General features: G+C 39.6%; 1 protein-coding gene and 1 non-coding gene across 2 annotated transcripts; both read right to left on the reverse strand.

The window, feature by feature from the left end:
* Positions 1 to 3,201: 3,201 nt before the first annotated feature.
* Positions 3,202 to 11,520, reverse strand: LOC143891880 (uncharacterized). Its single transcript, XM_077396384.1, has 6 exons — positions 10,900 to 11,520; positions 10,727 to 10,777; positions 4,187 to 4,565; positions 3,782 to 4,038; positions 3,575 to 3,625; positions 3,202 to 3,378 (listed from the first exon to the last, which is right to left on the reverse strand). The coding sequence occupies exons 1-6, from the start codon at positions 11,518 to 11,520 to the stop codon at positions 3,202 to 3,204; spliced, it is 1,536 nt and encodes a 511-aa protein (XP_077252499.1).
* Positions 9,628 to 9,734, reverse strand: LOC143846233 (U6 spliceosomal RNA). Its single transcript, XR_013234708.1, has one exon. It is a non-coding gene; the product is annotated as a U6 spliceosomal RNA (small nuclear RNA).
* Positions 11,521 to 17,044: the final 5,524 nt, after the last annotated feature.

The following is a 17,044-nucleotide window of genomic DNA, read 5'->3' on the forward strand; positions in this document are numbered from 1 at the left end:
AGGAGGAGGTGATGTTCAGAGAAGAAAGCTCAAAAATTTCAAAATCTAAAGCTATGACATATGTAGCAACATCACTTGAAGAAGTCGGTATTACCGAACCGACGTCTTTTGAAGAAGCCCAAGGTGTTCCTGAATGGGAGGAAGCAATGGAAGAGGAGATCTTAGCATTGAAGAAGAATAAAACATGGGATCTGGTTACACTGCCTAGTAGAGTGTCACCTATTTCGTGTAAGTGGGTGTACAAGGTAAAGACCAAAGCGGATGGGTCGGTTGAAAGGTTCAAGGCGAGACTTGTTGCTCGTGGATTCTTTCAGAAGTACGGACTTGATTATGATGAGATGTTCAGTCCAGTAGCCAAAATCACTACGGTACGAACGCTTATTGCTCTTGCTTCTTATAAAGGGTGGAAGTTATGGCAAATGGACGTGAAGAATGCATTCTTGCATGGTGAATTGGATCGAGAAATTTTCATGGAGCAACCCAGGGGGTTTGAGAGTACTAAGAATCCGCAATACGTGTGCAAGTTGTGGAAGGCTTTGTATGGTTTGAATCAAGCTCCGAGAGCATGGTACGATGAGATAGCGAAGTTTCATAATGCTTTCGAAGGGTTAAGCTTGCGTGACCGGTAGGGAGTCAGCGTCGAGGGGAGAGTGTTGAGAGTCATCGCCAACTCATGTACACAGGTGCCGGCGCTACGCTACATGGGCGTGTTGCAACATGGCGCAAACCAATGTGATGCGGGCCCACATGGGCGGACTCAAAACTGAGTAGTAGAATCCTAATTAAATTAGGAGGTTTGTGCTTGGTAGTATCCTAGTTAGATTAGGAGTTGGTAGTCCAATTAGATAATGGTTATTATATAATTGGTCAATAGAGCTAGAGTCCTATTAGGATTATGTTAGTGTTTGCTTTTAGTCTTTAAATAGTGGGTGAAGTAGGAAACGATAGTAGTGTTGCGGAACAGTAAGAAAGCCGTAACGTTTTTCTTGGCAGAGAATAGTGTCTCTACGGTGGTGTTTGTGTTGTGAATAAAATATTCAAAAAGTTCTGTCTCTATCTCTCTCCATCTCTTGTGTTTGGTCTGTGGGTATTGCTTCTTGCTGTGAGGAACAAGAATCAAAGCTTGGTACTTTGGTTTGTAGCCAAGGCCCATCCACTTTTGGGTTGACAATATATCAAAAACTTCAAGATCATGTCCATTTTTCTAACCCCTGATTAGTTCATTTTCCATGGAATTATTTTTCGAAAATTAAAAAACGTTCATTGTTTCCAAGGGAAATTGCAAACCTCTACTATCACTGGAATTAATTTTCCATGGAATATTTATTTTTATGTAAAATTTTATTTTCCATTATTTTCTTTTGCCTTGATCCAAATTAATGCCACCTTAAAATATGGGTTTTTATGTATGGTCTTGTATATGGGAATTGAAGTGATTAGAACAGAACTGAGAGCCGAGAATGAAGAAGCAACTGACAACAGACCATGGTCGGAAGGCAACTTGGGTCAAGTCTAGTGAATTCCTTGATCCTAAAAAAGACATCAGTTTCATTTTACCAAGCTTCTAATTAAAATTACTACAAGTGCCAAATCAGGGGATTTACATTTAGGAAACTAACCTACCTTTGTTTAATAGTTTAGCAAGTTCCTTTCGTAAGTCTAGCAACATCGCAAGCAACTTCTTTTTTATCAGTCCCCAATAGTAGTGAGTTAAATTTGGGGGAGTGATAAATCGACCCCCATACATCTTAAATCGACCCCCATATAGGGCAGTGCTTAGAGAGAGGAGATAGAGAAATATGGGGGTCGATTTGAGATATTAGGGGGGTGAATTTATCACTGCCCAAAATTTAATAAGAAAAACTTTCTTTTATATTACATTCAAAACACCAACTTCCATAATGATATTTTCGCTTGACAGCAACTTAGAAGTTGTTTTTAATTAAGGTGTATTTTATTTAGAGTAACCTAACAAATCCCCACATGCCACATGGCATGGGAGGGTAGTTTTGACATTTTCATGGAGGAAAAAGCTAAAAATCGACGGAAAGATTTCTAAAGTGTTAAGAAGATATTTGTTCAGTTCCACTCTCGGTCCCCAACTCGGTTACCATATCACTATTCTTTTATTTTTGAATGCGAAGTTGGAAGACAAATTACAGTTGCTACTTTCTAATTTTATAGTAACACTTTGTAAAGAGGAAAACGCCTCTATAAATATAGGTAATGAATTACATAAAGCGAGTTTGTTTTTTGACAATTTAAATATTGGGTAAAAATGTTTTTTTTTGGAGAAAGGTGTTCTTACGCTTCTTTCTTGGAGTTTTTCTCCCGGGTAGGTCAGCTTTTAAGTACTACAATTATCTTTCGTAGTTTTTTATCAGATTGTCATCGCCGTTATCGATTGTACGCTGTCCCTACGAAAAAATATCTTTTCGTAGTTTTTTTTGGAGAAACTTAAGAGGATATGTACGATCTGGATAGAGAGAGCACACAAATCCCTAAAAACTAGCGGGAAAATACGCTAATTCAAATTTGGTTTTTTTTTTTTTTTTTTTTTTTATGGTTTTGCTGTGATTTTTCATGCTCCCCTCACTCTTATCCTCTCAAGCCTCTCATCTATGCCTATCGTCCAAAAATGGCCCCACTTAATGTTTCATGAAATATTTTTTCATGCTTGCCAAACATGCCCGATGGAAAATTTTAAATGGGAATAGTTTTACCTGATGGTGACCTTCGGCAGGCAACAGCACAAGTCCACCAATTAATAGTAGCTTGCACATATGATCCGCACAAGTCCACCAATTAATGGTAGCTTGCACATATGATCCTGGTCCCTTTATCTAAAAAGCATTTTGTAGGGTTCTGCCCAGATAAACTATAGATTTTGTAGGCTATATTTTATGGGTGGTATGGTTATTCATCATGAGATTAATACCATGAAGGCCAAATCCTTTCAATAATCTCAAAAATTGAGAAGGCAGAGATTACACAAATCCAAGATCACTGTTTTGATCAACTCTAACGAACAATGATGGGCCAGGCAGAGGAATACCTGTGCAATTGAGACCATTGATCGTGTGGATCACCCAATGGACAACTCATTAGGCAGATCAAAGTCTACAGAAATCTACACTTAAAGTTCACTTTAATTAGCCCTAAACCAGGCCTAAGAAATCAAGGGGCTCGGATCATATCCATTCAAGGTGAGATACACAGCAAAAAGCATTCATTTTCGCTGTTTGGCAAATGTAGACGCCGACACAATTCCTTAGCATTACTTTTACTATTATCCCTAACTAAACGAACTTTTGATACATTCAGATCATAATACATAACATCCGATAGAGAACACAATGCCATCAAAGCAAGTTCAGTCTAATGAAGCAAAACAGCAACATCTTATAAAGGCAAGAAACAGTAACTAAACTTCGGAGACAGCCTCCCGTAGAACCAGAAAGAAGATTCAAAACATAGTCTGGCAAAATGATACCAAAAAAGCTAACACACTGGTCTCCCCAACTTCTCCATTTCTGAAACATATCTTCAGTAAAACCTACTTCCCAAGGAATACATCAGTGAGAGCTGTTTTGGACTGCAACGAAGCCTTTAGCAGAGCCAAAGCCTATCAATTAAAACAAATATCATTTCAGAAACAGAAGTGCACAAGAGTATGTAAGTAGTGGGTTATTATTGTCTATCAGAAAACCATAACCAAACAAAAAAACACATGAATAATATAAAGGAAACTAAAATGGAAATAAGGCATCTAAACGGTTACCTCTTCCATACCCACTTCCACCACCTTCTCTTCGAGGACACCAGTATCCTTTACATTGAACTTATTGAGGAGAGTAATGCTAGAGATGGTGGACATGGGTGTCACCCCCAAGTCATCCATTATCATATAAGTGACCACACCCTTAACAAATCCACCCTCTCCATTAGAAATCGTATTTGCTGTGGTGTTAGGAGAGGCATAGACCAACTCGAAGGTCATCTGGGCCTCGCATGCAGGACAGAGAGTACCTCTAACATCTGTTACATAATTGTGAATGTAGTTGCTGCAGCAATAGAAGTATCTTTTTTGTTGCTATGGACTCATCGTTCTGCAATAAAAGAGGAGGGTTTGAGGATGCAGGGAGGGATGTCATTGCAGGATTGAGAAGGAGGTTCTTGTCATGACCATGCGGAATGTCAGTGTCGCTTAAATTTTCGACACTCCCGTACAGTTTGCCTAAGCATCCAACCATGTTTTGCTTTGTGAGGAGTCTTATTACAGACCCAACAGGGTGGGCTAAGAGACTCATGAGAAAATCTGTAAAGTCTTTCCCAGCCTCAGCGAAGAGGACTTTGTTGGCTTTCTTGTCCAAGAGAAGCTTCAGATTCAGCTTCGTTGCCATGTCTGAAGGGGTGTTCAACTGCTTAACACTGACAGTGATAAGATTCAGATTCTGCTCTGTTGCGACGTCTGAAGCGGTGTTCAGATTCTTCTTCTTCTTCTTCAGAAGCAGCTTCTTTGCCATGTCTAAGGCGGTGTTCAACTGCTTATCACTGACGACCCACTTCAAGAAATAGGATTTCTCACCAATTTATAGATCCTTTTATTATTTGTGTTTTTGCCTAGTACCTATGGAAACTACGGCTGATTCCACTTCCCAGGGCCTTAAAGAACCAAAAAATTATGCATGTCATTGAAAATCATGTCTCTTTTGTTGATAGTGGGTTCATTTGTCAAGGTCTTTTGTTGATAGTGGATTCATTTGTCACGGGAGATGGAAAATCTCTCTCTCTCTCTCTCTCTCTCTCTCTCTCTCTCTCTCTGAGGAGTGTGTCAATAGTTATATGAATTGAAGATTTGATTTCAAGAATGAAAATTTCCTTCGTTTGGAACCATTCACAGAATGGGTTATGCGGAATTTCTGCCGTTGAGAATGGTAAAAACTACATATTAGAAAATGAAGTTCGGCAATTGAATCAGACTAAACCCTTTTGGATGTGTTTGGATTGCAAGGATTGGGAATTGGTAACCGTATCACATTTCAATCCAATTCCCAGTAAACAGATTACCATTCCATTTCTAGTGTTTGTGTAAGCACTAGAATTTATCTAGAGAATCAATCGTGATTCCTATTCGACCGTTTGGTACCGTCCAGACCAACATCGGAATGGAATCAAATTTTCAATAAATAATTCAATCAATAATACTTGTTTCTTTTTACTAAAATATAAAATCATATATATTACTAAGACATTGACACTATAAAAATGCCATTGCAAAGATAACAATAAAAAACAATGGGAAATGATATTTACGCCCCTTTTGATCACCAGGGACACCCATTCCTAATGTACGTTGCAATCTAGGCTACATGAACTTTCTGAGATCAAGTACATTAGCCCCCCTTTTGTCATTGATACACTGACGCCGGGTGTCTTGGTGATAAAAAAGGGCGTAAATATCACTTCCCAAAACAATGTCTCCTAGAATCATTTATTTCCAATATTTGGCTATTGATATTCCCACTACCGTGTTTTGATAATAAGACGAATACATGTTGTCTTTTATTATTATTTATCTTAGGCATTCTAAAAAGTTACGGTATCTGAGGAGATAAGCAGATGCATCTTCATCTCTAGGAATGATTGCTTGAGGTGAGTTGTCAAAGCAAACTACTACATAAACACCTTTTCAAGCAAGCCACTGGGCATTTCTCTTGCCTTTTACGAAACTTTCAATCTAAATAACAGCATGAGTAAATTGGGATATTTCCATCTGAATGCCCAATAGAACACTAAGAAATTATCCTCCATTAACCATCGATGAGGAAGGCTTTAATTCTTGAAATTGCGTGTCTACACTCTTTGAATATGGAGGTCAGATCAGCGAGAGCTATGATCTTTATCAAAATACTTGATTTTTATTTCAATTTTATGAGAAAAAATGGAATGTTCTCACCTTTCCTTGGAGAGAGAGAGAGAGAGAGAGAGAGAGACTGGGGGGATAGAAAACGCCTCTCTAAGTTACACCCAGAAACAAAGAGGGGGAGAGATAAAGGAGAGACATAAACCACCTCTCTACTGATGCGTGCCGAATATGGATTCTAACGGATCGAAAATCTTCCCCAAATAAATATCTAGTTTTAGGCTTTTAAATATTTTATTTGAGTTATTTAAAGTTGTAGTTGTTACTAGGAATCGTGGCTGATATTACTTTTCCTGATTTTTCTCATTATTCCTTATCTTTTGGGTTATGCTATTATCCATGTAACTATAACACTCGGGCTTTAGTTGCTCTATTTAAAGGGCATGTTTATCAATAATAAAGAGGAAGAGAATTTACAGCAAAATAGAGACTGTTTCTAGGAGAGTAATGGCTCCTCTTGAACCGAGCCGTTAGGAGGTCTCAGTTGCATTGAATCAACCATCCTCTTCTCTATTCTTTCTTTTTATTTTGTTTATTTGTGTTACGACCAATGAGGCACGTAACAAGTGGTATCAGAGAAGTCGGTCTTGCACCATGGCTTCATTCCATGAGATTTTGGATTCCATGCATGAAGATTTTCAGAAGCTCAAAGTGTCTTTTACGAAAATGATAGAAGATCAACGGCGATTTGAAAAAGGGATGGACAAAATCAGCATACTAATCGAGGAAATGTGCAAAGACGAAGAAGAGCAGAATCTTGAAAATGTTGGTGTTCGAGTAGATGATGACAAGGATGGGCTAGTTGAACACATTGATGAAGAGCATATTGAGTTTGTTCAACTATTTGATCCTTCTTTCATTTCGATGCGGCTCATTGAAAAATCATATTCCTTTCCAACCTCGATCACAACGGATTTTGAAGGCGGGGTTCGAATGATCGCGACCGCCATTTTTGAAGATCATGAGAAGCCAATGTTTTTCAACAAAACTATGCCCTGTAGGATTTGGGACCCCGGTGGATTGAAGTAATTTCTCCAGTGAGGAATTCAACCTTGAGAACAAGGTTGGGGGAAGGAATGATGCGTGCCGAATATGGATTCTCTAAAAAATGGACGGAAAATCTTCCCCAAATAAATCTCCTAAGTTTTAGGCTTTTAAATATTTTATTTGAGTTATTTAAAGTTGTAGTTGTTACTAGGAATCGTGGCTGATATTACTTTTCCTGATTTTTCTCATTGTACAATATCTTTTGGGTTATGCTATTATCCATGTAACTGCAAAACGTGGGCTATAGTTTCTCTATTTAAAGAGCATGTTTATCATTAATAAAGAGGAAGAGAATTTACAGCAAAATAGAGATTGCTTCTAAGAGAGTAATGGCTCCTCTCGAACCGAGCCGTTAGGATGTCCCAGTTGCCTCAAATCAACCATCCTCTTCTCTATTTTTTCTTTAAATTTTGTTTATTTGTGTTACTAACATCTACACCAGGAGAGAGAGAGAGAGAGAGAGAGAGAGAGACCCCAAAATACCACTAAAATCCCTAATGCTAACTTGATTTTGGGGAGGGGCAAAATTGTTAAAAAAATTAAGTTGGATTAGGGCTCTCTAATCCGGGGATATAAATACTAATATGAGCTATGTTTTCTTCAAAATAGAACCCTAACATGGAACGAGAGGAGGCTATGGAGAATCTCGAGGGTGGAGAAAAATAACCAGAGGTATGGTATTAGATTCTTGATTTTTAGGTGTTGATTTCCTCTATATCTCTTAAAGAGGAAAGATATTAAAGATCAATCTAGGGTTGTGGATTCTTCACCGATCTCCATCTGACAAGTTTAGGGTGAGAAATCACAACTCTAGAATGGATCTGAATGTTCTTATGCATGATAATCGTTTTGGAAATCGATTGGGGAACTGCTCTAATTTGTGGGGATTGTTTATCCCAAGAAATTCCAACGAGTTTCAAGTTGCAATATCCAATCGAAGGAAGGATCTAACTAGGATTGAAGGCAAGAGTTTTAGGGTGTATTTCCTGAAGAGAAGGGTGGGTTTGGATTAATCTCACATAAAAATAAGGGAAGTGATATGTCCGCCCCTTTTGATCACCAGGAACACCCCCTGTCAATGTTTGTGGCAATCAAGGTTATTGAATTCTTCTGACATAAGTACAACAACCTCTCTTTAGTCATTGATACATTGACAGGGGGTGTTCCTGGTGATCAAAAGGGGCAGATATATCATTTCCCAAAAATAAAGGGAATCACACATTCTAGAAACCCAAAAGGAGGGGAGGTTGGATTAATCTAACATAAAAAGAAAGGAATCGCGCATTCTTTTTCTTTTCTTTTCCTTTTTTCGAAATAGCGATGTGAATTAAATGAAAAGGGAGCACCCGAGAAGGGCCAGCCCAGGGAACAAAAACAGGAAGAAGAGACTAGGGGTGTAAATGGATATTCGGAAATTCGATTACCGTCCGCATCCGAATCCCTTTAAAGCGAATATTATCCGAATCCGTTTCAAGCGGATATTATCTGAATCCGTTTATGAGATATCTGGCTCTTAGCGGATGCGAATCTGGTAAATGGTATATCCGATCCGTTTAACATCCGAATCCGATAAGTAAATCCTTTTTATTTATTATTAATAATATCATTAATATTTATTTTTAGTAATGACACACTATCTTTTGTTTCTAAATGAAAAGTGAATTTTCTTTTTAGAAAAAAAAAAATGGCCCAAACCCATTCCATCATATATATAAAAAAACGAAAAACCCAAAAACCACTACCAACACTATCATCCATCCCCACCGCTTCCCTCTCTCTCTGCCTTTGTTTTAAAAGGAAGAAGAGGATCTCATACATTTTAGGGTTTGAGAGTTAATTTTGTGAAGAGAATGTAGAGGTCTCGTGTTAGGGTTTGAAAAATTCATTCGAGTAAGAAGGAGAAAAAAGATAAAGTGCCGCAATTAAATGTTCGAATTTACCGAATAAACGGATACGGATAATATCCGAATTCGAACAATATCCGGCAGATACGAATTCGGTAATAGATATTAAATATCCGTCGAATCTGAATCCGAATCCGAATTCGGATAGTGTATACTGTAATCGAATTCGGATATAGTCATATCCGCTCCGAATTCGATCCGTTTACACCCCTAGAAGAGACAGGAAAGAAGAAAAAAGGCAACAAAAATTACTACATTATACTACGGGGGAAGATGATCAAACCAAAGAATGCTCTCCCCACCTACGGGGGAAGATGATCGAACCAGGGAATCGCACATTCTGGAAACCCAAAAACGCATGTTCGGTCGACCGAAGGGCTGGTTCGATCGACTAACCCAATGATGGAAACTGCAAAACAGGCATGGTTTTGCTAGTGTTGACTCTGGATAGCCAGGATTTTACAGAGGACATGGGTGTGTCCAGGTTTCTTTTATAACAGTTAAGATCCCAATGGGATAATCTTGGATCCAGATGGATCCTCACAATGTGCATGAGACATGCCCTAGTCCACATAGTATCATGGCACGAGCCACAGTTCAATTATTTGGTCTCTCGCAAGTCAGGTTTAGCAAGGAAGAGGTCTCTCGAAAGTTTAGCAAGGACTAGATCTCTCACGTGATTAGGGTATTTGGGATCATAAATCCACCGTAGTTGCTTCATATAAATGTCTTCCAAGATGCCATGTAGGAAAGCATTTTGTACATCCATTTCTTGATTTGTGCATGTCATCCTTGTGCAGTCTCTATTTTGATCTTCTCTGTATCATTCCAATTTTTTCTGATGTCCCTTAAGAGACAAGCATTTTGTGCATCCAGATAATGTATTGGACAAAGAAGAACCGCTGAAAATGAGAGAGCGAATAGATTGGGTCTCAACAAATATCAGAGGGAGCTTTTGGTTGTAGCTCTCAACTTAATGAAGGTACGTACCCCACAAAGGAGTAGATGATGTAGCCCAAGAATTCTTAAGAACACATCCAACCACCAGCTCCATAGAAGTAGAGGTCCGTGCTCTTCAATGAGGATTGACTATTTTTGTCACCGGAATTTGTGAAGGAACCTAGAAACTAGCCAATCTCTTGGATGAGATTAAAGAATTTGCATTTTTACCGTATTAATCTCTTTTTCTCTCATTAGAAGTGCCAACAATTTTGCTGAGCGTCTAGACAAATTAGGTGCAACAAATGCCTCATTTTAAATGCGGGAATCTATACTGACTGAAGTGAACTTGTAATCGTTTCTATATTTTTAAATAAAATTGGTATCTTTTAAAAAAATTGAGACAACGATCCTGTGGAACATCATGAGGCAGCCCACACAGTCCTCGTCCCATACCAAATGGATATCCCATTAGTCAGATCAAAGTCTACAGAAATCAAGGGGCAGGATAGTATATGATTAAGATGATGCGCAACAGCAGTATGTTTGCTACTTGGTACATGAGGACTCCAAAAAACAATCCTATCTATCAGTCTCCTTAGCATTATACCATTATCCTTGACTAAAGAAGCTTGTGGTACATATAGTTCTTGATACATGAAATCCGAGAACACAATGCTATCAAATAAAATTCAGTATAATTAAGCAAAAATGCAACATCATATAAAGGCAAGAAAAATAGAGAGCATTCACTAAAGTTCGGCGACACAGCCTCTAATCAGAAATAAGATTCAAAACATAGTCTAGCAAATTAATTCCCAAAAAAAAAAAAAAAAAAATACAGTCCTCTCCTCTACTTTCCCACTAGTCAAACATCTTCAGTAAAACCTAGCTACTTCCCAAGGAATACATCAGTGAGAGCTGTTTTGGACTGCAGTGAAGCCTTCAGCAGAGCCAAACCCTATCAAATAAAACAAATATCATTTTGGAAACAGAAAAGCACAATAGTAAAAAAGGAGTGAGTTCTTGTTGTCTATCAGAAAACCATAATCACGCTAAAAATAGAGCATATAGATGGTGTACCTCTTTAATACCAACTTCTACCACCTTTTCTTCAAGGACACCAGTATCCTTGACATTAAACTTATTGAGGAGAGTAATGCTAGAGATGGTGGACATGGGTGTCACCACCAAGTCATCCATTATCATATAAGTGACCACACCCTTAACAAATCCACCCTCTCCATTAGAAACAGTGTTTGCTGTGGTGTTAGGAAAGACATAGACCAACTCTAAGGTCATCTTGGCGTTGCATGCAGGACAGAGAGTGCCTCTAACCTCTGAAACATATTGGTGAATGTAATTGCTGCTGCAAAAGAAGTATTTCTTTGTTGCCATGGACTTATCGTTCTGCAATAAAAGAGGAGGGTTTGGGGATGCAGGGAGAGAAGCCATTGCAGGATTGAGAAGGAGGTTCTTGTTATGACCAGGCTGAATATATATGTCGCTTAAATTTTCGACACTCCCGTACAGTTTGCCTAAGCATCCAACCATGTTTTGCTTGGTGAGGAGTCTTATTACAGACCCAACAGGGAGAGCTAAGAGACTCATAAGAAAATCTGCAAAGTCTTTCCCTGCTTCTGCAAATAGGACTTTGTTGGCTTTTTTATCAACTAGAAGCTTCAGATTTAGCTTCGTTGCCATGTCTGAGGTGGTGTGCAACTACTAATCACTGATGACCCACTTCAAGAACAAAGGTTTCTTATCAATTTATAGATTATTTTAGAGTGGTCTCCCTTCATTTGCTACCCTAGAACCGATGGAAACTACGGCAGATTCCACTTTCCCATGGCCTCAAGAGCCAAAAAATCATGCATGTCATTGAAAATCTACTTGGAAAGTACATGGCTCTTCTGTTACAGTGGGTTCATTTGCCAAGGGAGGTGGTAAATAACATTAAATATGCCCAAACTTTCCATACACACGATGGCCGAGTAGACGAGTAGTCTCTCTCATTGTGTTTTATTTCAAGAATGAAAATTTCGTAAATTTCACTCCACACCCAAAATCTGTTAATCGTAATCTAAATTTTAAAGGGATTTGCTAGGGACCACAAGCAGATAGGCATTTCACGGCTGGCTGTTGAATGAGAGAGCATCCACAGAGGCTCACTTTTCCGCAGATTTTGTCTTATTCATTTAATTCACCTGAGGTGGCTGCTGCTCTCACATGCAACAACCAGCCATGAAATGCTTTTCTGAATTATCCCTAGCAAATCCCAATTTTAAAATAACGTTTAGCCAGTAGATTTAGAGGTAGCTAAACAGTTAAGGCCCTGTTCGTTTCAGATTGTGGATTATTGGCTGAAAATTCAACATAATTTTGAGCCAATCGGTTGGGGGGCTCACAATTGGCTGTCATAATCTGAAACGAACAGGGCATTAATATAAAAAGGAAAACACTTTCAAAACAGCACTGCACAATTACAAAATTATCCTTATCAGAGTTAAAGTTTCAAATAAATGCCATTTCCTACCGGTACCGAATAATAGGAAAGTCCAACAGGCGTTATGCCGTAATGGTGAGGGCGTTGTTCAATGGGCCTTGTTTGGTCCGATTAGTGTATGCGATGCTTCGGAGGCGGAAGTTAAGGCGGTATTCTACGGTATCAAGAAAATAAGTGGTGATTGTCTTGACAAGATTATTATTGAAGGGGATTCCTTAAATGTTATCCGGTGGCTTAAGGGGGGAGTGGCGCCTCGTTAGAGATTTTTGCCGTTCATTGATGAGATCCACGAGATTATATCAGGGTCATCGGCTGTCATGAAGCATGTGAGGAGGGCGGCCAATGAGAAGGCTGATTTGTTAGCCAAGAGGGGTGTGAATAGTGACTCTTTACAATGGTTTGATTATTTTCCCCCTTGATCAGCCATGTCTTGTTCTGTTGTTTTTCTGTTTCTGCTTTCTTATCTTGTAATCTGTTCTATTGGGCTGTCCCACCTCGGGCTTCCCTTTCCATTCTTATATGATTCACCATTTCAAAAGAAAAGGAAAGTCCAACCGGCAACAAATGGCCTACGGAACATCAACACTGATTCCATACATTCAATATAATTTGAGATTTGCTAAGCAATTTCACGGAAGGGTTTTGTTAACGAGTAGGGCTGCAACTCGGGTCGGGTTTTGGAGAACCCACGATTCCCGGGTCGGGTCGGGTCGGGTTTTTTTTTGGAAAACCCACGATTCCCAAACCCGGCCCTACCCATGATAAATCTCGGGTTGGGTCGGGTTTTTTCACGTTGACGCAATTTTTTAAGGAAAATTCTTGTTTGGCAAGGCAACTCAACTCATAGAAGCAGAAATTACACTCACATTACACTTGAATCAAACAATGATGTAATTACACTCACATTACACTTGAATCAAACAATGTTGTAATCAAACAATGTTGTAATTACAATCAAACACTTGAATCAACTCAACTCATAGAAGCAGAAATTACACTCACATACAATAACAGTGGGTGCGTAGGTTTTCACTTTTAACTTTTAACTAACAATAGAAAAAAATGTACATACTATAACTTATGTAACTCGGGTCGGGTTGGGTCGGGCCCCTTCAAACCCGGCTCGACCCGAGATTCATGCGGGCTTTTGAATGCTCAACCCGGCTCGACCCGAAACCCATGAAACCTGAACCCAACCCAGGCTATTTTCGGGTCGAGTCGATGCGGGTCGGGTAAAACCCGGCTCGAGTTGCAGCCCTATTAACGAGTGCCCCTGGGCACTTGTTAAGGAAGCATTAAAAGCTCTTTTTCACGTATTTTTTCACGCTAGCTTTAAGCTTCCTAGCTGGCATTAACTACTATTAATTAGGGTATTCAATCTTTATCAATCTTTACACCCTTGAAAATAGGCACCCAATTTATTATGGTGGTGGAAAATAAAGGGGTTTGGTGGTGCTAGTTTATTATAAAAAGACAAAAATACCCTTTATTTTATTAATTGACAAGAATACCTTATGGTAGGGGTGCAAATTTGGCCCTGACCCGCCCTGAGCCCGAACAGGGTGAGGGCTGGATTTCCCACCGTTGAGAGCGGGTCAGGGTTCATTTTTTTAGACCCTGACTCAGGTCAGGTCGGGTCGGGTTCTGGGTTAATGCCTCGGGTACCCTGACCCAGCCCGACCATAAGTTTTCTATTATAGAATTGAATCATCTGTGCATGTTTTTTTTTGCTAATGTTTTGTATTATCTTGGATTGATGTTTCTTTAGATTATTATTATTAATTGTCTCTGTTGCCTGTCATGTTGTTGAATTCATATTGTCTTATTTTGTTCCCTTTCTCTGTTTAATGATCATTTTATTCTATATGATAAGTGGTTGCTTTATTACTCTTAACAGGTATTTGCACTAGGGTCAATTAGGGCCGGGCCGGCCCTGCCCAATCAGGGCAGGGCAGGGCCAGCACTGAGCCCTGTAGGGCGGGCAATGGGTTGAGGTTTTTCGGCCCTGACTCAGGATCAGGGCGGGTCAGGGCCGAGATAATGGGATCCAGGGTTGGACTACGGTTTTGAAAAACCCGACCCTGTTGCAGCCCTACCTTATGGTCTAAAATTGTGGGCATGTAAAGGGTGTGCCCATAGTAAAATGTTGTTTAATGCTAAACATTTTAAAAATGGACAGCACAGATCGTATTGCAATAAGAGTTGAATCCTAAAGATCATCATCGGTCCCATATGGGACATGAGTGTTTAATATGGACGGTTGATCTAGTGGCCCATTACAAGTCGCCTCACATGGTCGTGTTCACATGGCAATTAGACAAAGATCACACTCTACTAAAACCAATAGTATAAGATCGTCCAATCAAGCATGCATGATTTTAAATTTCAACCGAAATCTGAAATTAATTCCGGTCGAGACCGAAATGCCCTAAATATTTCATCTGAAATTTTTGGCAATTTCGGCCAAAATTTCGAGAAAATACTATATATATTTTTTTATATAATTTCGGCCTAAATTTCAGAAACTTCGGCCAAAACTTTGGTAATTTCAGCCTAAGTTGGCCCAAAAATCGACATTTCGGGACCTGGTATAGAATTTTGGCAGAAATTTTGGGATTTCGACTGAAATTTTGGTTCCTGAGACCAAAATTTAAAACCATGCAAGCATGACACCTAAACAAGGTATTAGCAAAAGATACATTATTATTGGTCCCATCTTGATTGGGCGATCTTAGAATCTTGATTGTGAAGATCAAACGTTGAAGCGCTTTTCCTTTCCCTCTTTCTTTGCGTTTTTCATTCTCCCTCCCCAGTAGGGGTGCAACTCGGGTCGCGTAGGGTCGGGTTGAGGCCAACCAGAACCCAACCCGAGCAACCATTTGGTCAAACCGAACCCGACCCGACCCGAGTTCCAACCCGACGAGGTTCAATCCTACCCGACCTGAGGAACCCTTTTTGTCGACCCGAACCCGAACCCGATCCGACCCAAGTTCAACCCGACCCAACCCGAGATTTTAAGCTTAAAAAATTAAAAAAATATTAAAAATGTCGGGTTCACTCGGGTCCGGTTGCCCAAGCCCTCAACCCCAACCCCAACCCAACCCGAACTCAACCCGGGTTGAGAAAACTCAACCGAACCAAAACCCGGATCCGACCTGAACTCAACCCAACCTGACAATTTTCCGGGTTGAACCCGTCAGGTTCGGGTTGAACCCGCCCGAGTTGCACTCATACTCCCCGGACCGTGTATTGGGTATGGGTTTTTATATGGTATAAGCCCCTATAGTCCAGTACCTATCAAAAAGTATTGAGGAACTGCATATTATGGAATGCAACGTATATAGATTTCCCTCCGATATATAGAGGAACAGCATATTATGGAAACGTCTATATATCGGAGGGTTGGGATCATCCCATGGAAATGATTTTGGGGGGCACCACCAATTTACATTATGGCCCATCAAATGGACGGTTTGGATCATCGTACGTTGTGGCCCATCGAATGGACGGTTTGGATCATCCTGTGGAAATGGTTTTTGGGGGCATAACCAATTTAAGTTTTGGCCCATAAAATGGACGTACACTTTGGATCATCGTATGGAAATAGTTTTGGGGGCCACAGTACAGCCAATTTATGTTGTGCACATCAAATGAAGTGGTTTTGGGGGCACAGTACAACCAATTTATGTTGTGCCCATCAAATGGACTGTTTAGATCATCATATGGAAATGGTTTTGAGGGCACAAGTCACAGCCAATTTATGTTATAGCCCATCAAATGGACGGTTTGGATTATCCTATGGTGTGTGCGATACCATACTTTTTGCAATCTTACACCATAAGGTATTCTTGTCGAATAATAAAATAAAGGGTATTTTTGTCTTTTTATAATAAACCGGCACCACCAAACCCCCTTATTTTCCAAAGGCAGAAGTTATGCAATTTTCCAAAAACAATAAAGTAATAATAAATTGGGTGCCTATTTTCAAGGGTGTAAAGATTGATAAAGATTGAATTCCCTAATTAATAGTAGTTAATGCCAGCTAGGAAGCTTAAAGTTAGCGCGAAAAAATACGTGAAAAAAGAGCTTCTAATGCTTCCTTAACGAGTGCTTCTGGGGCACTCGAAAACCCTTCACGAAAAGCCATTTCTGATGCCCGGGCAGCAACACAAGATGAAGATCACACAAAAAGCAACTAAAATAACTAGTAAGGTTTTGAAAAACCTATATCAATATGAAGCTCCTTCGACCAAGTGAAGGCGCCAACGCTCTCTTCACATGGGATATTCCAAAAATTAAAAATATGGTACAAATAAGATGAAGAAATTAGAAGATGAAAGACTTGTTCCACATCGTACGTGCATAAATTTAGTCTAGGCTGTTCTCTCATGCAAAAGTCAGATGCGAAATGGCCTAGCAAATCCCCACACATACATCTATCTACTACTATAAGCTGGGAGGAAAAGAAGTGAGTTTTTTTATTTTTTTGAAAATTACATGAGAATTACACATCACCCCAAACACATAAATACCTCTTATGCCCTAAAATTCCAACGCATGTAACTGAGAATAGCTCCTGTGTCCTAAAATTCCCACGACATCTCTCTCTCTCTCTCTCTCTCTCTCTCTCTCTCTCTCTCTCTCTCTCTCTCTCTCTCCTCATGTCTTCTTCTTCTTTCTCCTCTCTCCTCATGTCTTCTTCTTCTTTCTCATGTCCCCTAA

The sequence above is a fragment of the Tasmannia lanceolata genome, unplaced genomic scaffold (assembly GCF_043159265.1).
Source record: "Tasmannia lanceolata isolate RefF3 unplaced genomic scaffold, GAP_Taslan_0.1 ptg000002l, whole genome shotgun sequence".
Classification (NCBI taxonomy): Eukaryota; Viridiplantae; Streptophyta; class Magnoliopsida; order Canellales; family Winteraceae; genus Tasmannia; species Tasmannia lanceolata.